Consider the following 27,792-nt stretch of genomic DNA (forward strand, 5'->3'; position numbering starts at 1 on the left):
ATATTTATGCACAAACAGAGTTAAAAGTATAATCTAATAAGTTTAAAAACATTTAACTCGCGTTATTTAAACATCTTAACATACAGTTAGTTATATAATTCAAATTATAGTAATTAATATAGCTCCATCCAAGAACATCGTAATTAATAATTAAAAGAGAGTTTAATGAATAGTTTGATAATAGCACATCTTAATTTAAATGCAAATGTGAAAGTTGACTTTGACTTCAATGCCCAACCTGGTTCGATTAATTTCAAGTAAAATTGTATTTTAAAATTTCTGGTAATAACATTTCGTACGTACTGCATAATCATTGCATAATTATCTCATGCATAGTGATAGAACTTTACAAACCGTGAAGTAATAGTAAAGTAATTTTAAACAAAATAGGATTAAATTAAACAGAATAGTCGGACATAATGTTTACAATAATATTCGACATAAGGGAATAATGTGAAGGTGAACTTTATATTTGTTTGTGTATTAATAAATTTATGCTAGCGATTTATTAGCTCTGCTTTGTATTAAAGTGTGCAGACATATAAAGAACACAAAATATCCTTTTTCTTCTGAGAAATTATTGGAGACAGAGAAACTGTAATCATTGTAACCACGAAGAACATAGTGCGCTAAAGGGCAAGAAACATGAACGTCGTGGTTAATTTATTAACCCTTTGCACTCGAAGCTATTTTCACTCTAAAACGAAACATTTCTTCCAACCTAGAATATTTCCCTTCTATATATTTATTTTTCATGTTGTACATACGAAAATGGTGCAATTTACTCGTACAATACAGAAGTGTTTAATAATTTATTGGATACAAACAAATTTAACCCGTTAGCCCCCATTGTACTCGCTTGAGTACAGGATAACAAGATTGTATTTATTTGCTTCTAGCGCCATCTAAGATTGACTAGATGTTTTGTCCATCGTTTGCAAGTACTCATTAAACATGTAGAAAGCTGTATTACTAATGGTTATCTCTTTTTTACCGACCATAAATGAGATATTCGCACATATTTTGATTCTGTAGTCCGGTATACTGCGAGTCCCTGCACGCTCTGTTGATATCCGTTCAGTACAGTGTAGAAACGATAATCATATGAGGGTGAGATGGGTATGCATTAAGTGTAAGGTTACATTGTGTACTGAAAGAGACTGTTTCATCCAATACCATTCATAAGCCCATTGTACTCGATCGAGCACATATATATATCTCTTCCTGTTATTTTTTTTTTCTATTACTGTCATATACGGATTTACTTCTAATAAATATCTAATTACAGTTATGTGTGTTTTATTAATTTTATCTAAAAAAAAGTTCTTGGGCCTTAATGGGTTAATAACGTGAACAATTTTTTGAGTAATGATACACCAATTTTTAGTCGCCATTCGAGTGCTAAGGGTTAATCTTATAGACACCTAACCGACCACGCACAATAATTAAAATAAAGTCCGATAAAATTTTGCAGTTCTTCAATCCGCACAATACGATCCCCGCTATCAAATGATCGATCTGTTCCCCTATTGGCAATCCCTCACATCGCCTCAAATAGATTTCAACGAGGAGTGTTCTCTCGACAAAAGGTTTACGGGCATATCGTGCTCGAAATTCTCCTGGTAGAATTGATCGATGATCGCTCGTTACGATTTCAGCGTGACGAGGGACGAGCCAACCTCGATGATATAATGCTCGTATCGAAGATGGCTGGCGCCGATTAAGACCTCTTCCGATCTTTATAAACGCGCCTCACACTATCGGCCCTTGCGAGCCACGTAACGCCGCGCCGGCTCATAAGGGGGTGTTATCTTTGTGAGAAGTGTGAGAGACAGATATCTGGGTTAATGAATTGCTAGGACGAGGGGAAAAAAATGAGTCACGTATGTATGCCTCTCACGGTAGAAGCTCAGAATTTTATGGAGCCTTAACGGAGATTAGTTCCACGCATGAAAAATGGATAATTTCGACTGCAGCTGAACAATTTCAGCTTTCCATTTTTAATTACAATTCCGAGTCCGTTCGTCGCTTGCCATTTCACAAAAACTTACACTGTAATTCAGAACCTACGTAGACACTTCTGAATTTTTACCATTATTTTTCTTTCTACCGTGATCATTATATGATTCTAAAAGAGCGGTGTTTTATACTGTAGTTTTTAAAGGGATTTCCTATCTGCTACACATTTTTGCGACTCGTTAATCAACAATAGTCTTTTCACGGTTATTACTTACTTAGGGTACAACCGTTTTCCATTTATTTCTACAAGAGTTAGAAAATTATGCGTTTGAAATGTTTTAACACTGAATAAGGAATATAAGAACTATGTGTAGAGTATAAGGGTTCTTCAAATAATCTTTTTCACGTAACTTAAATTACGCGTAACTTAAGTATCCATAAACATATAGAGGAAAATGTTGTTCAGAATGATGACAGCCTTTTCTACGTTCGGCAGTGTATCAAGGAATAGTATCTTCTAGCCGATATATGTCGCTGGGTGTACCCGTGCTGTGGACATATATCGAGTAAACACTATATGTCGTACACTTTGCATAAATCTTCAAGCCAAAAAATTGCGAAGCGAGTCTCGAGGAATTCTGTACGTCTAACGCGGACGACCATATTGTCGGTGTATATAGCCGGTCCACCGAAACAAAGGGAGGAAAACAAAGCGAACGAACGACTGAAATTCATCCATTCTCTACTTTCTCTTCTTTTCATGAGTAAGAAGACTCCAGAAATAATATCGCGAGATCCGCGACAGAAACAACAACGAAAGCTTAAAGCGACGACGGGACGCGAAGCGACGCGACGCGACGCGACGGCCGCGACGAAAGCAGGAATAAGACGGGGAGAGGCAGGAAGATCAGAGGTTAAGTAAAATTGAAGTTGAACCCGGTGATGAAAACGGCTTGCGGTATCTAAGGTGACCCGGGGACTCCTTCGCAATAGTTTTCATTTCCTTTTAATCTTGGTAAGGTTTTCTGCCATCTGGAACGAAGACTGCCAATTCACCTTCCATTTTTCGCGGACTGCCGGGATGAAAGGAAAATGTGTGTGCTTATAAAGGATGTTTTATTTATCTCGTTCGCTTGTGGAATCTTTGGGGAGGGAAATCTTGATATTAATGTACAGAATGATTCATTTTCCTCTATCGTGACCTAAGACTCGGGTACTCATTTACGAAATCAGAATATGATTATGTACAATTAACACTTTGAGCCCCAGGATCACATACATGTGAGTGATTTTATACATTGTATACGTATAAACTGATTTTGGTCGAATTTAATTTAAAATAACCATTCCTTCTGGAATCATCAAGATCACAAAATATGAGTTTAGAAGCGTGCTCAGAGGAAGAGATTTATTTCTTTGAGAACGAGTTATTTTTTACTAGTAACAACTATTGTTTTCTGTTTATTTTGTAAATTGGACGTACTGTCAAAATACTCCAGCGTATGTATAAGAAAGTTTATACTATTTCAGAACGTCGATAGTTTCTTCAGATTTTGTTTTTAATAAAAAATTCCTAATAATTCAGTTATTCATTATCTTCGATTGATTTTCCTACTCGATTTTTGTATTAGATTTATTTAATTTCCGTGGAAAATCAATGAATTTAAATTATCTTTTATGCACTATGCCGTTTGCTAAACTTGGACCATTTCAGTTTTTGACATTCAGACTTTTGCAGGAAAAAATGGTGCGACGTTCAAATATTCTTGCGAGTGACTGTATGAAGCTGTTATCAGCACCAGAGGGAATTCGATTTTGTGAAAACGTGTTGTAGGACAAACTGGTGTCTTCCAATCGAAGAGATTGCCCGTGGCTATATGGTCCCCGGAGAAATACTCGTGTCGTTACCTCGAAAATCCGGATTGTAGAACATGTTCGCGGATTTCCGACATTGAGAACACACTATTTTTCATGTAACATCGTACTTAAACACATTTGAAATATAACTCATGAATCATACATAGAAATTGCGAGTCGATATGAAACACGGCAGGGAAAAATATAACTAGACTGCCAACTTGATGCAATTCTTATAAAAGTTAAAGCAAAAACATTGACAGAATTAAAAAATACTATTGTATTGTTTACAGTTCTATAGAATTAATATGAAAAGTAATAAATGTCTTTGTAGCTCTTGATACCTCTAAATTTTAAAGTCTACTTTTATTTTTTTGCTTAATTTTAAAAAATTGTATGATTAATTTTCATTTCTGCATTCACTTAATATTTTAGACTGTAATTATAACGAATTATTTTCTGGCTTTATTAGTAATATCAAATATGGTAAGGTGTAATCGAGAACGCTGGAAAAGGAGCGATCAATTGTCCGAGAGAAAGTTTTAGGAAGGTATTTGATGAGTTTTAAATTGGAGAGCCAAGCGAATTGAGACGTCCGAAAAAGTCGAACAAAAAAGTTAGCCAAAGTCGTCTCGTAATTAAGAACCGTTGTAATCGACATCGCTGCTTACACTAATGACCCACGTAATTGAAGTGAGTGAGGAAATGAGGAAAGAGAGAAAAAAAGAAGTGATCAATGTGACCATTTCAATCTTACGAGAAGAAGTTGACTGCTATGTCTATATCTGCTGCTGTTAAGCAAAATGGCAGACGTTACATTTTCAGAATTAATGCAAGCTTCGATCGAAATCTAGAAGGTAGAAACAACAGCAGAAGGAAAGTTTCTGGTAGAAATTCTTACTTCTTGAAATTGCGAATTAAACTGAACACAAATAAATAGGGGGAAAAAGAGGAAATTGACATAATAAATCAAAAAACTTAATATCTCTTTTTTAATATTCATTACGCTTTAAAAATAAGTATACTTAATATAGACACAGCCATTGGTACCCCCACAGTAATTGGGTCCCTCACCCTATTGTAAACAAGTTATTGACTTAAAGTGTGTGCCATCAACTAAGAGACTAAAAGCACTGGTTCTTAATTTCTTACACAAGGAGTGTATTTGTTAGAAATTGTCAGGACTTTTATTGTAACATACGCACGATTAAATAAATTTATTTAATAATTTCCCACAGAGATATCGCTATTTTTACCTGTTTCTTCCAACGTCAACTTGTTCTTTCACCCGCGTTTTCAACTTTAAACCGTAAAGCCACGAAATTGTGAATATACGATTTACGTATCTTTGCTTTACAGCCACAAAGGTATCTCTTACAACGTGCGAACAGTTTTACGATGGATAACGGTCACCGGGGAATAGGGACAAACGTGCAAGCCGCACACCATCAGGTATACTAAGGGTTATACATATATAATACCCTGGCACAGTATTCAAGTGGTAAGCTGATTGCTTAACCTAGTATAAATGGGCCTGATTTCGGGATAAAATGTTGGAGTCGTCACGGAGCGCGGCGGTATTGCACGCCTCGGTGGTAGAATGCCAAGGTAATTTGACCATCCAGTTAAATCGGTGATCGTACTTGCCGGAGTTAGCGAACTCGCTCGACGATCAGTTTTGATAGCAAGGCGGCTTTCCTCTGCCTATCGCACAACTGCCGAAGAGGAGCTCCTTCCGCGGATCTAGAACGGATTTACCAGCTTGAAAAATCGGTACCCTGACATCCCTATTCCAAAATTCTCCAAACCCTCGGAGACAAAATCCTACCCGGCTTGCGCCATCCTGCTTGCTGAGCAGCGGAAAAGCTCCTCCATCAATCTACACCTCGAGACTCGATCGGGTATTAGAGCATCGAGCACCATGCTTACCCTCCTTATGAACGTATGACAGTGTGACATCTTGGCAATTAAGCGAGGCATTACTGCACTTAAAGGAAGTCTAATTTTATGGTTATTTAGTTTTAACATTTATTATTCACTTTTTAAAATATTCAAATTATCGACAGTGATTTATACCGATTGTTCCATTTCTTTTTACTTGTTAATATCATTTTGTCTTTTCGTCTTATTTAAATAGACAGTGGTTTCATTAACCCTTTGCACTCGAAGCCATTTTAACTCCAAAACGAAACATTTCTTCCGACCTAGAATATTTGAAATGTTTAGTAATTTATTAAATACAAACAAATTTAATAATGTAAAAAATATTTTGAATAATGATACAGCAATTTTTAGTGGCGCCTTACAGTCGCCATTCGAGTGCTAAGGGTTAAATTAGCGCGTCAATTGGCCTTACATTCTGTTCCCTACAATGCAATTGGAACATAGGTTTTTCACAAATTATTTGTCGTCTAATATTTTTAATAATTATATTCACCATGCTATAAAGTTTATAAAATACCTGAGGTTCAATCAAGGGATCTAAATCTCATTCTCCCTTCTGTATTAATTTCTTCAATTTACACTTGATAAACACAGTACAGCGTTAAGGTAATATCTTTCAAAACCGTGGAACTTAGGGGCTTAATTATACATTCACTCTCACAATAGAAGTAAAACAGCGAACATTTTCAGGAATGTAGTTTAAACTTTCCGGAAGGTTATTCAGAAACGTTTGAGTTTTCGCTGTTAGTTCCGAAGTCAATTTTAAAGTTTACCGGTATATACACGTAACTCCATCATTAATGCAGAATTGCTGGCGGTTACTTGGAAAAGAAAGCGTGTCTAGGGAGATATTGTTCAACTTATACTCTCGTTTCACTTGATTCCAACACTGCATAAATATTGCAGGCGCTAACGATAACGACGAATTTTAACCAAAGAATGTTTATTTTAGGAATACAATTCTTATATTTCGAAAAAATGTCCACTAAAATTATATCATAAACTGTAAAATAAGAGTTAGAGAAAACATGAAGCTTTTTTTCTATGCGTATGATAATTCTTGTTATTGTAGTGAACACATAAATTGCTTGACTCTCAATTTTAAGAATTGGCATGCGCACAAAATTTTACTATTATACATTGTTTTCCTATTGGATTCAAGTTTTCAAAAAATTCGAAATGAGAATAAAATTTTGCTTGATTATGTTCTACAGGTTTTTATCACGTGTTGTGTAAAATATGCCAGGAGGTTGGTATAAAGTTGTCAATAATAATAGCAAATATTTTCTATAATTATTTTCTTTTGTAGCTTTTATGAGAAAATCGGAAAGAGTTTGTTTCGACACCTAACGTTATGTGTAATTCACCATTTCTTTGACTTTGCGTGATTTTTATTAGAATATATGCTTATTTGCTCAAATTTCGGTGAAGCTTCAGCTATTGGGACCAAAAATTTTGCACTTTTTTTAACACGATCCTGTAGATTCTGACAAGAAAATGCCAAAAGTCGAAGATTTAAAGCGCGGAGTTCAGTCGTTCAAAAGTTGAGCGATTTCAAGCGTTTTTGACAGGTAAGGAAGCCTTAAAAACTTAATTTGTAGTCCCAGAAAGGACAGAATGACCCAAATTTCTTCAGTCATATTCCCCAGGGCCCCAGGGACGCTTTTAAAGAAACTCAAGATGACTTTTATATTGCGATAATCAGCAATTTCATCAGTGGTGGTAGGTTTAGTGTTAATCGAAAGTGGTTCATCGGAGACGTACGCCGGACGGTAGTAAATGTCAAGTATGTACATGTATTGAAAAATTGAGAGGCTTTGGTGCCATGTGCCATTTTTATTAAGGACAACGACGTAATAGAACCAGGCTCTTTCTTAAAGGCGGGAAACTGTTCACCTTTCGTTAGCAATCCTCTTCCACCACGTAACTATAAATTTTTACTACGACCTGGCCAAACGAGCGTATTGCTCCCGATTCTTGATTTATTTCTGGCGATTTGCGGGTTACACGGTTCCCGTGTCTCCAAGTGGCACACTTTCCGTATTTACGGGTACCGAGAGCGAAATTTCTTGGTTCCACCACTTTCCCCCGTTTTTCGGTTCAATCTGTCATCGTGTTAAATTGTTCACGGCTCATAAAGAATTGTTCGAACAGAAAAGAAATTTTCTTTGAATTTACTGTCACTGGTACAAAAATTTAAACAATATAAATTCTCTTTTCATTTACAAAGTGAAATCAATTATAAAACTGTTGACTACATGTAATTTTTCTTTTCATCACAGTTCTTTTTAATACCTTTATCAATTATAAAACTGTTGACTACATGTCATTTTTTTTTCATCACAGTTATATACATAGATGCACATACATCCACACAGATATATATTGTGTGCATGTGTATAAAGTTATATTTAACTGAGTATCGTATTAAATTTAAGTTATAAAAATAATGTATTATTAGTTAACTGTTAAGTACAAATTGTGCGACCTAATTTATAACCGATAATGATAGAAGCGGTTGCTTAGTAAGACGAGAATTCATTAAGGAATTGTAAGATAATTTAACAAAAAATTAACCCTTTACACTCGAAACTATTTTAACTCCAAAACGAAACATTTCTTCCGACCTAGAATATTTCCCTCCTACAGTAAGGAGCAAAACTCAGTCCACACTATTTGAAACAACATAACTTTTAAAAAATTAGTTCAAATGACTTGAATGTTATTGAGAAGTTAGAAAGATAGTGATAGTGATTAGTTTATTAGACGAGGTGTAAAAAATTTTTGAAAAAAATTTGAATTGGTTAGTACGAGTTTATGAACGTTTAAAAATGGAAAAATTGCCATTTTTCACGATTTTCGACATAAAATCGCACTTTTAATCGTTTATAACTCGTAAACGAATTAACCAATATCGATGAAATTTTCAGCATGGATATAATTTATTCGAGCGAATCAACCACATTCTTTAAATTTTCAACACAGGCTCAGATAAAAAAGCTGAAAAAACCAACTTTTACTATTTCTTTTGCGATTCCGACCAATTCAAATTTTTTTCAAAAAATTGTCTAATAAACTAATCCTTGTAACTTCTCAATAAAATTCAAGTCATTTGATCTAATTTTACAAAAGTTATGTTGCTTCAAATAGTGTGGACTCAGTTTTGCTCCTTACTGTATATATTTTTTTTCACGTTATACATATGAAGATGGTGCAACTTGCTCGTACAATACTGAAGTTTTTAGTAATTTGTTAAATACAAACAAATTTAATAATGTAAAAAATATTTTGAATAACGATTCAGCAATTTTTAGTGGCGCCTTACAGTCGTCATTCGAGTGCTAAGGGTTAAAACGGTACAAACGCAATTCACGGATCTCACAGACCCAACTCGTGAAGGGTTAATTTTCTAAAAATCTGTTTGTACACGCGTGATGATTATCTCGTGTTTGTTTTACGTGCATCAATATTAGAATATGGAAATGAGTTTTTCGCCCGATGCTCAATACTGAAGGGTAGGTGTCCACGGGCCAGGGAAAGGCCAATAGCGTGGCGCTGTTTTAGCGACTTCTGGAGAGCAATATGCAATGTATATTGTGTACACGATACACAACGACGATGTACCGCTACCATGTTACTGTCGGACGCATAGATACCACGTACACACCTGCGAAAAAGGAGGTGGAATACCGCATGGCACTGTAGCATCGACCCATTGTGCTATGCAGAGTGCACTCTCTGCTAAATCAGCCGCTCTTTTCTTCACTTTTTGCTTCCCTCGACCTCACCTCCGTTTAGTTTCCCTCTCTGTTCTTTTTCAATCTATTCTCTGACGCGTAACCTTGGTTCAGACGGAATGTCGAAGCGAAACGTCGGTAACGAGACACCCAAAGAGACTCTTTTACGTTTCGCCTCCTCCCTTTTTCTTTTTTTTCTTTTCTTTCCTTTTCTTTTCTTTTTTGTTTTGTTTTTCGTTAACCCTTCCCAATTCCGATTGCTCTCATTTTCAAGCTAACGGCCGGCTTTCGCATGCCTCAGCAAACTCGTGCCCGAAGTTTTCCTTGCTGAATGCTCGAGAAAACTTCCTCGTGGATCCCGTGACGCAACGTGTAAGCGCCCCATCGTCGATTGTGCCCCACCCCCGCGATTCTCTCCCGCCGCCGCCCCAACCCCCTCTTGTTCTCGAAAACGGATATCCTGGAATTAAATGTGTTTGCTACCGAGAAAATCGAATTTACCGGCATTGCTGCCGAGTGATTAATTACGCGAATGGTGTTTAGCAGCGACGGAATTGTTTTGCCTCCGACGAAGAAAACGAAACGGTGCCGATTGCTCGTTTAATTACTGGTTAAAAGCGGGTCTCCGATGTCCACAATAGCCACTAATCAATCGATCAAGACCGATTACGTTGTTGGGTTTATACAAAGAATCCAATCCCATATAGTGTGTATCATAAGTAGTTGTAATCGTATATTGAAAATTGTACTCAAAATATTTAGAAGAGAATACAATTTTACAGATTGCTACATGAGACGAAACATTTATTTTTCAGAATTGTAAACACGACTTAAAATAATACAGTTTTATGTTCACCTAGTTATTTTACTATCTTTTAATGGAGTCATACAAATTGAAAACGGCGTGCAAGATGTGCACAACGGTACAGTAATATTGTCTGATAGCGAGTATAGCGAGGATACAATAAAGAATTCCAATGTTATTTCTCCTCAGGAAATTGACTCGATTCTCGCAACTCGATCTGTGCTGGTTCTTGTGTAAGGTCTCTTACTGTTGTACTTGTTAGGGTTCGTCTGAAAATTCAAGATAGTATTTCTCGTCTAAATATAGTAGAATTAAATGTAGGTAATGCACCAGCGAACTTATCTTCAAATTATCAAATCATTTTGTGCCAAGTTCTCATTGTTTACATTTACTTGAATAAATAAAACGCTTCAATAAAAATGAATTGAGGAAGAGAGTAGATTGAGAGAAATAATGTCGCGTGTATTATTGAGATTAGAATCGATTACTATTTGCTTGTAACTAACTGCGATTAGTTGCTATTTGTGATGGAACCAATTCAGTGACATGCTCATTAGCACCAATATGTATCAATTCCCCCGGTATCGTGCTGTGGCATCAACCATTTATGGAAATGATACGTCATTCATACTAGTAAAATCCATTTGTTATCGTTTTAAGCGGAATTGATCATGAAGTATTTCTGGAAATATCGACAGTCATTTCCAAATAAGTATTTGAAATAGACAATTTATTACGAATTCATATTCACAATTTTTCAATTGATATAGGAGGTTTCAAATCAAGTATTTCTTAAAATAGTTGTGGAAACATACTATACATTACATCAATACACAAATGTCAATTTGAAATGTAAAAGCAACGATAGTATCTGATAAGTCTCAATCTCTAATTTAATTAAAGTTTCATATATTAAAAAAAAAAACTTAAGTGTTTATTCGCTTTTCTCTTCGACCACGTGAATTTTCTAGCATATTGTAACATTATAGTATCAGTCTCAGTCAGACCAGTTATACATAATGCATAACCAAACAAAGATAATTAGGTATTGAACATGTTACTCTACTTACGTGGCTATTTTCCTTTCAAAACTCATTCAGCTCGCGTCGGAAAAAGGTGCTGATGCGTTTAAGTAATCCATTTAATTACAAAATGCTTGAAAAAGAAGTTCCTCGTTAGAACTTAAATCCCTTAAGAAAGCCACTAACTGCGCAATCAGCAATGACGACGCTTAAAGAACAAACATTGATTAGAACCTAATCCCAGTATAATCTTTGCACGCAATCGATCGAAGCCGTACATGAATAATCGACTTTCCAGAACCGTTAGATAGTCGAGAATGCGTCATCAACTCTCAACAGTCAACATTACTTCAGCTGTGAAATTGAAGGGAATCGTTTTGAAAAAAAAAAATGAGGAACAAGAGGTACAGCATTTCGTGAAACGTTGTAAAAACTATTATGAAAATGAGTAGCGGTGGCAAACGGATTAAATAACCGTATATTGTATATTCCGAGTCTACATTTACATTTTATATTGATAATCCTAAATTGAGACACGGCATATTTTCGGATAATGAAACGATTCTGATATTGATTTTCGCGTTAAAAATTTAAAATGAGCTACACGGGTTGCCCAAACGTTACCCAGTTGTGTTCCATATAGAAAAATGAGAGTAAAATGTGATTACACTAAAAAGTCCATAAACGCTTTATGAAACAGTTATAATGAAAGTGTGGGACGTAAAGCTGTACATATTTGTGCATGCATTTCGGAGAGATTACTTCATAAAACGAAATAACGTGCGTTTGTCATCGTACCTCGCATAAACACGTACCGCGAACATTGTGTATCCTTTCTTATCCCGTTTTAAACTACAGAGAAAGTGTATTGACGTATATGTATACTTTCCACGTTTCATATTTTCGATATAACTTTTTATGAAGCAGTTATGGACCTTATGCAACATGACATTTTAGTCTTAGTCTTATTCATAGAGCAGAGCTTGAGTGCTAAACCTCTGAATACGCAGTCCGATATGGTTTCTATGTATATAAACAGGTCGTCAACTTTTCACTCGTCAACTTTTGCTAACGGCATGCGGTACTCGACAAGAGGATGATAACTTTTCCGAATAAGAACATTGGATAACGTGGTTCTTGGTCAACAAGAGTTTTACTGTAATAAAATGCGAGGAGCGTGCAATTTGGCACGCGAAGAATTGTTGAAACTAGCACAGAAATAAAATTGGAGACTCATCTGGAACGGTGACATAAGAGTCACGACCTGCAAGAGCGCTCTCGCGCGTATTTATTATGCGAGCATACACGCGTAGATGTTTAGCTGCATGCGACGGAAACAGCACAGTTCCGAAAGTCGGAGCAATAAAAAATTTTTATGTACTAGCGGAAGAGCAGCATATTAGGAATGCCAGTTTGTATATTTTTTGTAACAAATAAAAGTGTACAGTACCATAAGGAACGAATAAACTGTGTTATTTCATACTCGTAGTAATAATAAAAAAACATGACAGGAATTTAGAAATCACTTGGAACAGTAGTTGGGAATAGTGATATTTCAATTTACTTGTACTTTGAAAACATAATTATTCCCACCTATGATCTAATCATACATGAAAATCATAGCATACGAATAGTCATTTTATCCTGTGTTAAAATTTTACAGTTACAGTTGTATTGCAAACGCAGATAACGATTTTTCAATAAAAATGATTTGTAGTCGATTATTTTATTAACACTAGAACTACCGAGCCCTAAACGTGACTTAGACTCACCCCTTTATGATAACAGCAAGATTGAATTTGCTCAGGTTTCATACGATTTTTATGGTAGCATGTAATCCAAGGAAGAGATATATTAAAAAATTTCTCGTGAAAACGTTTTTGTCATTTTGACTGGTTCGGTAGTTCTAGTGTTAAGGATTGATTCTAATTCTCTGCTTTGTTAATAAATGAAAAGAGTACATTGAAGATAATACAGGGAGTCACCGATCTGGTGGTACAGTCCGCAAGGAGACGAATCTACATGGAACAATAAGTCGAAAAGAAAGAATAATGTTTTTTCGTTTAAGGTTTCGTTTTCGAGAGAATCGAGTTTGAAAATTCAGCGAATGCGAGTGCTATTAGATAGGAATCGACTGGCGCGTCTGTTCATGGCCTACCAATTCCACTTACTACAGAAACTAGGACACTCAAACCCAACGGACCTTCGAATTCGTTTTTCTTGAAAACGAATCCTTGAACGAAAAACATTATTCTTTCTTTTCGACTTATTTTGTCATGTTTTGAATTGTTGTAAAACCGGTAATTCGAAATGGGTCGTATCGTATGTGGTAACTGCTGGTTATAATTTCAACAGAAATATCCATCATGTTAATGAATACATAACCTCTTCGTACCATTGTGCTAAAGATCATAATTTCACGGCATTAATTTATTCGTAATTTTAGTTCATGTGCCGCGTGTTCAGCAACTTTTTCATCCGAATGTACGCGATAGCAACGATGCGCCTGTGTCTGTGTTTCGTACGCGTATATATTCATGCCTCTGGTCTTCCATTCCAGCCGTTTGTTCCTGGTCGAAGTCGGTCCGCTTTTGTTCCTCTTGTCACCCGCTTTCTACCCTTGTAAAAGGCTTACTTGGCGAATCTAATACACTTTGACCTCTTCGACCGATTCTCTCTTTCTCTTTCGTTGCGTCTGTTCGGTGTTCTGTGCTTTTAAAAGTCGTTCGTTCGCGAATTATATCTTCCGTTTCCGTTTCTCGAGTGGATGAAAACTCCCCAACTTTGCTTTTAAGCTTTCACCGCTATTTTTTAAATTACGCGATCGTGCAATTGATTATGGATTCGTGTACCGATCCGTATTAAACGAAAAACTAAAAATAAAACAAAATAAAGATATCTCTTAAATTAGTTATTTTTCGTCCATAACATCCTATCATTTTTTTTACATAAAATAATGTGAGAATTTGACCGAGAAAAAGGAGGACTTCCATTAAAAAAAAATACTGAAGCATCCTTGCACTTACGAGAAAAATATTGTCGCGAGTACGTAGGCCGTATCGAACCGTTCATGTTTTTCCTCCTCCATTTTGTTTTAACTTTAACCAGAAAATGGATATGCTTACGGTTACGTGAATCAGCCAGTACGCCAGAACTCGTATTTCCATTTGATCGTATCGTGCGTCGTATATCGAGCACACTTGACTCTTGACACAAAGAACCACGAAACCGTTATCCACATTTATTTTGCGAAACCACTCTCGATCGAGAGCACAAAGTTTGTTGTTAGTTGTTAGTATCGCGTCACCGTTTGACGTTAATGGTTCGGGCAGGGTAAACACCGTTCATTTCCAGACCGCGGCTTAAACTTTTGTGCCTAGGAATACTTGAAAGTTTAATACCGATTCTGTTCGCAGTTAACTCGCAGAATGTGGAATTAACAATTGTACACGGGACAATCGCGGTGCGTGTAATAGACGGTGGCATTTGCCAACGAGGTAGTCGCAGTTGCGTATGTATTTAGCACTGGGGACAATTGTGAACCGGATAATTGCAGTGCATACTACACACTGACGACCGTGATCTCTACAATCGTACACCAGCCCATAGAACAGATGTTTTTTTTAGGAAAAATTATATTGAAAAAAGCATTCGCCTCTTTCAGTTGAAAATTCAGTGGCTATTAATGTTGAATATGAATCATTATTTTCAGCAAAATATTTAAAGTAAAAATAATAAAATATTTCGAGATGAAATCCAAATATTTTTAACGATGTAACGACTACATTTTCTGTATTGGTTACTGTGTCGAAACTATTGTTCAGGATATCTTGTCTTGTTTTGGAAAGTTTGAACGAGGGCGATTTGACCATTCATCATTCCAAAAATGATTAACTCTTCTTTGGATATCTACGGTTTAAAGTGCAGCGTGTTATTAAAATGTTGGCCACTTTATGTTCGACGATCTAATACTTCTGCATCGAATCGACAAAGAACTCGGGGAGGTCCCAATACTCAGAGTCGGAGATTTTCCGAATGACCGATCAGCCAGTCCTGCAAGAGAGTGAACTTCCAATGGGAGCCGAGGTTCCTCTTGCTAGTTCTTTTTCCTTCCGATATCACTCGACGCGCGACGACACGCCGTTTCGTTTTCAATTTTAGAAGAGATGTTACAGATTCAGTGGAACCTCGTGGTAGGGCCGTCAGGATTATAGGAGCGGACCCCATTTTTAACATTCGATGAAGTATCATTTTTAATCCTTCGAGAACGACTTTTGTGCACTGCATCCGACTCTGTCGAATATTTCAAAACTGATTACACGAGTTCAATTTATTACGGGCCGCACACCTTCCCGCATCATTGTTTACTCATTATTACGCACAGATGGAAAAATTGCACAAATCCCGTAGACATATGGAATAAAATAGTTTACGAAACTGTGAAGTTGTTTTTAAGAGAACAAAAAGAAAGGCTCAATTGAGTTTTCAAAGAAATAAATTTTTCGAATAATTCCTCATGGATGCATTTTTGAAATCTCGATAATTTGAAATTAAAAACATTAGAACCCGTCATTTTGACGGCAAACCTAGCGTTAATTATGTTAAACGCGAAATGAATATCTTTTAAACGTGAAGTATGCACAAAATTGATCCACCCGTACGTTATACGTAATGCTCATATTATATGCGGTGCGTTTTTCATATGGGCACATTTTAACAATGAGAAAGAATGTTTAATCCTCGCTGGAGTGGTGGAGTCGCGGAAACTCCGCTGATCCCGTTCCCTTTGTTTTCTTTTGTCCGTAGATATACATATAACTAGGCATTTCTATCTCGACCTTTCAACAAAATTACAATATACTCACTCACGCAGTTTAACCCCGCATAGTTTGTTTATTTTACACAATGAAAGCTAATAAGTGTGGAACGGAGTCTGTCAGACTGCACCTCGGTCGTAATGTAACAATTTAATCTTCTGTGAACTGTCCCCGGCGAGAACAGACTTTCCAAACAAAATTTTAGCGAGCAAACACTTGACGGTAGAATCTTTCGAGAGACGAAAAAATGGCGATGCGGTTAGTCACATTAGATTTGCAAGAAAGAGTGTACGTATTTCTCCTATTCTCGCAGTGCGCGTAACGGAATCCAAAGACACTTGGAATATAAGGTGTTATATATCTTTTTTTAATAGTCATTATGATTTAAAATTACGTATAATTAATATAGGCACAGTAATTGCTAGCCCCACAGTAATTCGGTCCCTTACTCTAGGGTATAACGAGAGAGTCGATAGTGTTCACGCCGTGAGTTATTGGCTACCAGCTAGTGTGTACAATTGTTAGTAGAGACACTACAAAGTAGTGATGGGCGTGATACTAATATTTCTCATAAGTTTCAAGCAATTCGATACCCAAGTACTTATTTGAAATGTTTGATAGGTATCAAAAATTTAAATGCTTGGCATTGACATCTGATATGAGTAGTGCCAAAATGAGCATTGGGTGGTATTGGTATCACGCCAACAATAAATGTATCGATGCTACTCGAACTAGAGTCGAGCATACATAAGTATCGAAACAATACTGTAGGTATCGAAAAGTATCGATTTCCAAATGATTCCTTCAAATATCTCAATACTTTAAAGATTGTGAGTTCGGACCTGACATGAGTATAGAATTGCCGCGAGTGGAAATACTGGAACATTTCGGCAAGAAAAAAAAGTAGATGAAACAAAAATAAACGAAATAGACGTAATAAAGGATTTATTTTTTACATATTTAGGAACAATATTTTATTCACTATATTGTCTTTTAATCGATTTCTTTTTTTATTAATTCTTTCGCCAGTCTTTGAGAATACTCTTTCAGAAGGAACAGACGTTACCATAACACAAAGATACTCCTTTGCAAGTTTTTATAGTATTGGATATTTTAATGTATTATCTTTCCAAAACATCAATGGATTTTCATGTCTGGATAAATATGGTTCTTTCATATAATTATTTAATTCTGCAGATACACCACTTTTACATGCGATTGTATTTTTTTGAAGTACTTGTATATCAAATATTGACCAAAATGAGGGGCCTTCTCCCGTTACTGTTTCTTGGAATTCCTTTCGATGTGCTGTAGATTCCGTAATCGATGTTTCCAATGGAGTCGCTATATTAATTAATTCATTACATGTTTGTGTAGCGAATGTTTCATTTTGGAAAGATAATTCTCGAAATCGCGGATCTAGTAATGCTGAAATTGAGTATTTTTTATTCATTTCATAGTTATGAAGGTACTTATCTAGTTGCAATCTTAATTCCGCACAAAGTGTTCCTGCAATACCCCCTTCGTCTTGGTAAGTATCGATGAAAATATATAATTGTTTCTTAATTAATACCAGTTTGGAAATACTAGCATATAAGTAAGATTATTCATAACCTTCATCGTTATGTTTGAAGTAATTCCAAACCCATGATCTTTTATGATCTTTTGAATTTTTGCTGGAAAATTGTACGTGAATTAGTCGAGTTCTCACAGAATACTATGGTATCGCAACTGATGGTTGCTGGACGAATGAATGTATTGTAAGAGAGAAATGTCTTGGGAGGATTAACGAACCTCACACAAGCATACCTCACGTCTCTTGCCTCACGCCTCTCCTACAGTATTTAGTAAATGTAAACACTTGGTGGCATGTTGGAAACTGTGAGAAGTGCAGAATCACTGTTACATACAGAATTGTGAATGTATCAATATCAATTCCATCAAAGACGTACTTATAAAGGATCGAGGTTTCTGAGCAACTATCATTAGAGATCGATATTTTTTGATACCCAGAGAATCATATATGCTTGCGATACCATGATTCTTTGCCACAAGGAATCGATACCTCTTGAACATGCTCAAGGCCCATCACTACTACAAAGATCATGAAAAATATCTAGCTGAAAGTCCCAAATGGGAAGTCGTTTAGGAGCAGTGGGGTTAAAGCGTGGAGGGTGCGAATCGATGATTTTTCAGGACAGCTCGCACGAAGCGTAATTAACACGTTTGAATCCCGATCCTTCATAAATCCGTGGATTGTCAGATAGGTCGATGGTGGCAGTGGGCAGCATTATTACGCCGAGAGATGGACAAGGATGGAAGAGCAACCCCTCGTGACTATTCCGAGAATCCGTAGCCCCGGATTGACGGTACGTGCCGGTGCCAGGCGCACGTACGAAATGCAAGATAACACCTTCACGCATCCCCGACTGCATACGAAAATGCACACAAGCTCAGCCGACCGCTTAAAGGTCATACTGGAACGCTTATATATCGATTAAGAGCCAACTGGCCTGGATACTCGCCTGCAGATTGAAATGCGATCTCACAGATAATATGTTACTGGACGTCTTCGATATCGTTAACACAGTGACTGCAACATCAGCTGCATATTGGTGACGCAATTTTGAGCGTGCACCTTGCCACTTCGAATAACCAGATTGCGGATCTTCATGCATCCATAACTGTTGCGGATAGTTCATTTCATACGTGTTGGTAACGCTTTATTCTGGTATCGATAACGCTAGACCATACTTTTAATTAGCCCCATCGTGGTCCAGTTGTTTAAGGGTAAAATAAAAATTAAATATTTATTTATTAATTATTAATTTATTTATTTCTATTTAAATATTTATAATAATGTTCAAAAAATGCTAAATGATAACAGTAAAATTTAACATGATTTTGACTTTTTATCTACAAAAGGTATCTCGACTAAAAGTACGACTTGATCTCACTTTAAATAGTGGTTGTTAAGTAATTGTGTAAACAGTAGTTGTTTGCTTACATCTCACAGCTAACAATTTTTATAGATTCCTTTAATGAATTTAAACCAAAATGCGGAAATAAGTGAGTTTATCAGTAATTATTATGCAAATCATTTCGTATTTGTCATTTTCATTCTGATTTCGCTATGGGTACTTCAGTATCGATAATAGAAAATTTGTCGAAATTATTCGCGCGAAGTTTGGTTTCACGTTGTCGGTCAATTTCACATTAACAAGCTCTTAAATATGCGGAACATTAACAGTAACATAATATTGAAACTCTAGTGGAGAAGTTTTTACTTTGAGGAAGTTTAATCAATTCGCTCTGCACGAATAATGCAAATTGCCATTAGCCCTCATTGATGCGATGGCGGCGAGTCAAAGGATGACGTTTGGCTAGTCTAACGTTGCTACACTGCCATTAATCTGGACACAGTGATTAGAGTTGGTTATTTCGGGCGTCTACGTAAACCGTCTGAAATTGCACCGGCACTATTCTATCCGTGAGAAATTGTTGTTCGATTAATCGATTTATTTCACCCATGTCGAAGTCAACGAAAATGTGAGAATTATGAAATTATCAAACTTAAAGAAAAGAACGAAGAGAATAGAAGAGCTATGAGATTATAAACATTCGTTTATCGAACGTTTTTAATAATTTTAGAAAGGAATACGTACGATAAACACGGAAAGAATTTACAGCGATCGAACGCCTTAACGGCAAACTCGATGATCCGAAGTAAGAGGATCTTCGTAGAATTCGAATTAACTGCGGAAGATTAAGCTAAAGTTAAGCGTCTAAGAGAGTTCTCGCAGAAGTTGCCTCCTTCAGGATTCAGGAAGCACTTGAAAAAAAAGCAAATCCTTATAGCGTTCGCCGGTGTGAGCGTCTCCCGTCTTTAAGTCCGTGGAAATGAGAAATAAAAGTACAATAAAGCAGGACGATCTTAATTAAAAGCTATTCCAGCTAGCCTTATCAATTTCCGAGTTTGGTTGAATTATCGAACTTCGTGTAGGTACAAAGAATCGATCAAATGACTGAAATTTTATTTGATTCCATTTATTCGTCCGCGGGAATGTTCTTGCCGTTGCGCCTTGTAGGGTATCCTCGTACCACTCGAAATGGCACTGAAACTTTTGATTCTGCGGATCAAAGTCACAGGAATATACGCCATGGGAAATAGAGAGTCTGCTACGATGAAATGTTAGATGATTTCAAAAGTTCCTGCACGATTCGAAAATAGAACACAAGCTCGTAATCGTAGAGGGCGAGAAATCGAAGACGTGTTTTTTTTTCTCAAAAATGATATACATTCGAACGTCTACGAAAACTTTGAACAATTTGTTTCTGTGTCTGAAAACACCACTTGAAGATTGAAGCTTTCTCTTCACAATGAAAACTTAAAAATTGAGGTACGATTTTTTCCCCGTTTAATTAAGTGTTGAAGATGTAAAGATAATCGCAGTGCAAAGGATTAAAAAATTATATAAACTGTTAAATCGACATCTGTTACGATTCTGAAAAATATTGTTTTAGCTCACCCTGTATAAACCTGGTTCCTCCATTCTTCATCTCGTCACCACTACTACTGATTCTGAAACTATCTCCGAGTTTTAAAACGCGGAATGTAATAAGAAGGTAGGACGAAGTGTTATGTTGGAGTTCCTGTGAAACTTCGTAATGAGATGAAGTTCGGAAAACATTTATCTTACAGAGATTGTTTCTAAAATCATGGTACACCGGAGAAAGAAGTGATTAAATGCTTGTCGTATACAACTTCGCCGTCTGGTTAACCAAACACGAATATTCGTCGAATACACTTTTCATCTATGTTTTCTAATTACTGTAAATGCGTGTGTAGACGAAACTTAAAATACACGAATAAATAGAAACTAATGGGATATGGGTATATATATAAAGAAAGCACACTCTTTTATAGCACACGGAATAGAGATTATATTTCAACAAATTCTCTAATAGCACGTCGTCAGACACGTGTTTACGGTTTGAGAGAAACGTCGCGAATGAAACAAGAAAACGAAACAGAGGAGCAACAGTTCAATATGAACATCAGAGGATTGAGGGTTCCATGCCGGGGACAACATACAATGTATATTAACTGCAGATACAATGTATATCAAAAGCCGATTCAAACGATCCTTCCTTCTAAAGAAATAACAGATTCATTTTGTTCTGTTTATGAAATAAATTCCAACAGAAACAATATCATACTATATTGTATTATATTTATATTATTTATATATTATACTTATATCATATTTATATTATATTGTATATTACATTTACATAATCGTCTTTCGTATGCTGATTTGAAAGAAAGAAAAGAGGTAAAACAAATTCGACGCATAGAAAGAATAATTCGGTCAATAATCATTCGAACATCGTTATCAGTATCTGAACTACTGTAAAAAAAGTTAACCTGAGCTCACCGCAGAAAGGACGAAATAAAGTTTTCATATGTACCTAAATGTTCGGTTCTCACGACATGAAACGTGTTTTGGTCTCTTAAATCTCGCAAACAGTCCCTATTCTACTCGCGTCGTTTAAATGTTGCAAATGTAAAATATACAAAGTATTTCGTTTATCTTACTCTTCATTACGGAGTTATCTTGCTCTTATTCAAATCGAGAGCATCTACTTAATTATAGTTAAGAAATCGCGAAATGCGAAAGGTGTAGGCGAATGAAAAAAAGGAACGAGGAATTGCGGTCGGTTTAATTAAAGTCTAGTTTTTCTTTTCATCGTCATCGTCATCGTTGTCGTCACCGCCTCCACAGAAGACGAACACCTCTGGAACCTCCTTGCATGCATTAGCGAGATGAAAATGACTCGCGAGCTATCGTTCCACGCTCCACTTTCGCCGTTGTCCTTTTTATTTCTCGGCGGGCCGTTTTCGAGCTTTCCGTGGTCGATTAAGCGTCTACCACTGTCAGGAACTGGTTCCTTTATGAAACGGCCGGCTGACGATACGATTTATCGTACGACTGATTCTACGACGTAAGTTGCGTCGACCATTTGAGCGACAGTTACAACGTTTGCGCTGCCGATGTACAATTTGTAGTACGACGCGGTCGTATCGTACGACAGTATACAGCGTCGTCAGATTAAGACATGTGTCCCCACTCTAACTTCCCTTTTTACGTAAAAAAGAATACTAAGAACAATATATTAGGGGGACCCATAAGTAATCAATTATTTTGAAATCTAAAACAAACTTTGTAGTAAATTCAGGTTTTTATTTCTTAATTTATTATATAATCTCCATCGTTATCAAGGACAGTTTGCCATCTTTCCTGCAAATTTTCAATCCCCCTCTTATAGAAATCCAGGGTTCGTGAAGCAAAATATGACTCAAGGTGCCTCCTTGCATCTTCTACAGAAGTGAATGTTTTATTTCTTAAATAATACTCCAGAGATCTGAAAAGATGATAGTCAGAGGGAGCAATATCCGGTGAGTACGGGGGGTGCGGTAAAACTTCCCATTGCAATTCTTTGATTTTTTCCTGAATGAGTTTCGCTGTATGAGGCCGGACATTGTCAATTTGCACTATTACACCTTTTCTGTGGACTAAAGATGCCCTCTTTTTCAATAGTTCTGAATACAACCGTTGTAATTGCTGACAATACAACTCAGCAGTAACTGTTTCTCCAGGTTTCAACAACTCAAAGTCAATTATGTCACGACAGTCCCACCAAATGCACTGTAACACCTTTCTAAGTGATACGCTAGATTTAGGGGTTGATATTGCGGTTTGATTTGCAGAAAGCCATTGCTTGGAACGCTTTATGTTATCATAAAGAATCCATTTTTCATCTCCGGCAACGATTCTGCTAAGAAATGGATCTCTACGAAATCTGGATAGCAATGAAGTGCAAATTGATCGACGAATATTCTCGTTGGTCTCAGATAATTGATGCGGTACACATATTCGTTGCCTATATGCCTTTCCCATTTCGTGTAGGTGCCTTTGTATAGTTGACCATATGGACCCAAGGCTTCTCGATAATTCTTGTATTCTTTTGGATCAGCTTCCACTAGAGATTTTAGGGTGTCATTATCAAATTCAACTGGTCGTCCACTTCGAGGCCTATCAGAGAGATCATAATCACCAGCAGCAAACCTTCTGAACCAGCGTTGACACTTGTTGACCTTCAATACATCTCCATAAACATTGCATTAAATCCCGCATGAAAATGAAAAAGTATACAATGACGAATATGATCCTCGGAAGGTACGGACGCCGCCATTTTATTACAGGGTTGTAAAAAAATTATACTTTTTAGAATATTTTTAACACATGCTGCTTTACCGAAAACTGTAAAAGAATACGTGTTTCCTCTTCAACGATCGGTACAGAACTAAAGGCAAAACAAATTCTTTGAAAATAATTGATTACTTATGGGTACCCTTAATATGTTTCGAATAGATTATCCACCATTTTGAATTATCTTGAGACGTCAGTTGTTGGCATCAGTACTCCGTTGTCTTAGAACACTGCGTTCTGTGCATATCCTATACCTATGTCTATAAATATATATGTATAGTCTAAGGTTATGCATGTGTCACAATATCACGTGACTAATCCGGTACTGGCAGAGAGAGGATAAGAAATTGCAAGAAATCGACGTTAACAACAGTTAATTTTTCTCATTTTTGGGATAACATGCCCACCACCTGTTAAACAACGATTGTTCGGGCTCTAATTATTGCGAGGGAATTTTCGATGGCGTAATTAGCCACCAATCGATGCCTCGAACTTCCTAGTCGGGTTCGCGAAAAGTTTTACGAGAAGTTGGGCGCTACATAATCGACTGAATTCGAAATGAGTTCGACGGGAATTTTAGTTGCTGTGAAAACTACGGCGCGGCGGGATATTCGAAATAAATCGAGAAAGTTCGAACGCTTAAAACTGTTTATTAGTACACTGTTTGCTAGTAGATCCGTTCCTTAACTCTCTAATAATGATCCTCTGTTCTCTATACTGCACGATCTTAAATATTTTCGTAAAATCAATACATATACAAAATGTTATATTTTTCAGCAAATATTAATTTTATTTTTAAGAACAATAAACGAATATGTACTTGCCACAAAGTCTTAATCTAATCTTCGAAAGGCGTTCCTTTATCCATGTTCCTTCGAAATAGATAATTTCCTCATTCAAGTTTATTTTATGCCAGTAAAGTCAGTTTGAAGTGTACGTCTGGATTATACTCATTAACAGTATGTTTCTGAAATTTTGCTTTCACATTGTGTCTGCTGTATAGATATATAATACTTAATATTAACCTGAATAATTCCACGAATACGATGTGTTTACATACATATGTACCCGCCATAATACTTTATGTGTACTACATACGTTTAAAATGCTATTAATCATTGCGCAAACGTGTCAAGTACGTAATGAAGGGGTTCAATAACATTTCAAGTGGCAACATGAAACGAATTCAATGGTAGATCCCATCAAAATGCTTTCATATTTTGAATAAATTCGACGAATTTGTACATCTCCCGCGTAAAATATAACGAAAAATGGACAGCATCGATCGTATAATGTCGAATAACCTCGAATCCAATGAACCTTTGATTTCACGAATTGAAAAGCTCCGTTCTGTGCTTCGAAACCTTAAAAGAGATCTGAAGGACGAGAGACTAAATCTTCATCAGGAAATTCAAATGACGAAACTGCAAAAGTTTGTGAAGTTACCATGTAATTACAATAGATTGACAGGTTACATAATTTTACTCCTTTTCATTACCCATTCCTTGAGAATTAGCGAATATTAATTGCATAAGATATCTAACAGAGAAAAGTGGTTGGATCAACGATTTACAAAATTATAAATCATTAAAGACAGAGAAAAGCCTCTTAACCTAAAATTAGACAAGGTTCGCCTACACTGATTTATGTAATATAATTTGAAAAGTTTAATAACAATTTAAACTGCAATACCAATTTTAAAGTGAAAGCGATACCTAACTTAACAAAACAAAAGTATTTTACTGTTTGCAGTTCATATTTATTCATATTTATTAAATTCACTATTCAATAAATAGTAATCATTTGATACAAAATATTGATCATGAAGTAAATATTTAAACATTTGAACTATCGAAGCTATCAAAATTGTAGGCAATTGGACATTATTATGATAATTATGTAGTATAATTAACAATAATGTGTATGTAGTAGCACTTTCTCATCATTTCATTATTCTACAAGCACTGGTATCCTTTCGTTTAATCGCTGTGCGTTTAGACTGTGGGTTTAACGGGAATCAAAATCGCCGGTGCAAAATTATACGGCGAAGCACAATGAGCAGTTTCCCGTGCGCGCAAAACTCAATGAAACAATTGTCCTTAGATCACAGGAGGCAGACCTGCTTCCCGGGTAGGCATACACGGAATCCATGTAACCCTCTGAAATTATACCAGTCGGCGTGCTCAACGGGAGTAAGTTGGTAGCTCGTTAGTCGTCGGTCGGCCTGTAATCCGTATCGAAACGTTCATCAGGACACGTCGAAGACAAGCTATCTAGCATGCCTTGGGACACGGATGTATCAAAGGACCATCGACGATCTACAAGACGAGCTGAACTCGTTCGAACACCGTCTTTCAACGCGAACCCTGGGCTCGTATAGGAGGAAAATTTACGACCTCGAGGCAATCTGCTCTGCTGACCTCAACAGAGTAAGGTCCAGGTTCGTCAAATCCCTGCAGGCCTTCCAGAATACGATTCACTCGATCGAGGATCTCGGCCCATGGAGAATCAAGCGTCCGGCTTGTCCATGCGCTACGAAGACTCCGCAGCAGAATAATGCAGACGGTTTAACACTGGAAAGACCTAACTCGAGGAATACCAGACTCGCTCGATCGCTACCAAGACCCAGGTACGTTCCACTACACTTTCAAACGCTTTTCACTTCAAATAGAATTCATGCGAACATTTTTTCCTTCGCTCTCTATAACTGATATCATAGTCGAACATTTTTTCTTAATAATGAAGACTACACTCCTTGAATACGAATTTCTTAACACTTCATCTATCGAAAGTCTTTACTTAGGATTTTCAATGAGCGTGATGTATCAAAGGGAAGCTTAACCCTTAGCACTCGAATGGCGACTGTAAAGCGCCACTAAAAATTGCTGCATCATTATTCAAAATATTTTTTACATTATTAAATTTGTTTGTATCCCATAAATTACTAAACACTTCAGTATTGGACGAGTAAATTGCACCATTTTCGTAACTACAACATGAAAAAAATATATATAGAAGGGAAATATTCTAAATCGGAAGAAATGTTTCGCTTTGGAGTTAAAATAGCTTCGAGTGGAAAGGGTTAAAGATCTCCTTTTATGTAACAATTTCAAATTCCTATTTATTTGAGATCAACGTTAATTTTCTTATTCTTGGACGTGATATAAATGGCTAGTAAAAAGTAAGAATTTATATTGAACGTTTCTAACTCTGTGTCAAAATGGATCCAAGTTCCGTCATCCAAGGGTTAACCCTGTTACGGTAAGACTGTCGATAATTGCAGTTAAATGCTTCCGTTCAAGAAAGCAGTAAAAGGTCTTTATTTAAACCCTTTATAAAAGTCGTTCCCGTGCTGCCATCTAGCGGCCTCGCTCGTTAAGCGACGCGCGACGGTCACAACATACCAACATGGCGGCGCCCTTACCTGTCAAAAACACTGAAAATCGCACATATTTACTCACGCATAACTTTTAAACTAATGATTTCCTAACATTGAAACTTGGATTTTCGGCACTTTTTCGCTAAAATCTACAGGATTATATGAAAAAAATAAAAAATTTCTGGTTTCCTGTGGTAAAGTTCGTACTCATTGTCAGTGATTTTAATGTTATATTCCAAAAGCGAAAGACCTTATTGACATACGAGGTATGTTATTCGTTGTACAGTTCATGGCATACGTCGGTCATGTGTATTTTGACAAATATAGCATTCTTTTTCATACATTTTAAGAATCATTAAATTGACTAAAACACATATTTCGACGAAATTATAAGAATATTTGTAGAAATTAAGTGGACATTTAGTTTGGAAATAAATTGCTTGTTTTGTGCAGGTCTCAGGTCATTGATAGCGATGTTCGAGGCACTTGGTGGACACGGATCTCTTTAAAACGGTATAGCGACAGCGAAATGTACAGCAAATCCTACAGGTCGACGTCTTGCGTCGAAAATGAACGAAACACAGGCAATGAATCTGAAGGTAGCTTGAATGTTAACAAAAGCTTGACCGTGATCTTTCCTTGCGCGTTCAAAGCATCGCGGACATTTTTTTAACAAGAAATTGCAGAAATCTAACAACCAACACGGCAATTAAAAAGCTAATATCTCTGGAATAGTAAATACTTCCTACTCGTATCAATTATAATCGCAAAAACAGAAATATGAGCAATGTATTCGTTGCAACAATATGGTAAACATATATGGTGTTTCATATTTAATATACAATATTCTTTGTGTGAGTAGGTGAAATTTAAAGCAACAAAATGATTCAAAGCATTTAAGAACATCAAGGTATTTCCATTTTGTTAAAATTATTAAATAAAGAATTATAATTTGATCTAACCCCTGTCTCTTGCAACAATCCCTGTATACTCGGTGC

The 27,792-nt window shown here is 36.4% G+C and overlaps 2 protein-coding genes across 3 annotated transcripts in view; one reads left to right on the forward strand and one right to left on the reverse strand.

Annotated features, from left to right (window-relative positions):
• Nachralpha4 (nicotinic acetylcholine receptor alpha4) overlaps positions 1-27,792 on the reverse strand; it is a 192,867-nt gene that overhangs the window by 74,870 nt on the left and 90,205 nt on the right. The window lies entirely within an intron of this gene.
• LOC143356525 (uncharacterized) lies at positions 24,701-27,681 on the forward strand. 2 transcript variants are annotated; one of them, XM_076792282.1, is made up of 3 exons: positions 24,701-24,864; positions 25,519-26,044; positions 27,248-27,681. In XM_076792282.1, the coding sequence occupies exons 2-3, from the start codon at positions 25,710-25,712 to the stop codon at positions 27,465-27,467; spliced, it is 555 nt and encodes a 184-aa protein (XP_076648397.1). In that variant the 5' UTR covers positions 24,701-24,864; positions 25,519-25,709; the 3' UTR covers positions 27,468-27,681. The 2 variants fall into 2 exon arrangements, with proteins under 2 accessions (XP_076648397.1, XP_076648398.1); XM_076792283.1 differs by lacking the exon at positions 24,701-24,864 and having other exon boundaries at positions 25,452-26,044.

The sequence above is a fragment of the Halictus rubicundus genome, chromosome 8, assembly GCF_050948215.1.
Source record: "Halictus rubicundus isolate RS-2024b chromosome 8, iyHalRubi1_principal, whole genome shotgun sequence".
NCBI classification, from domain to species: Eukaryota; Metazoa; Arthropoda; class Insecta; order Hymenoptera; family Halictidae; genus Halictus; species Halictus rubicundus.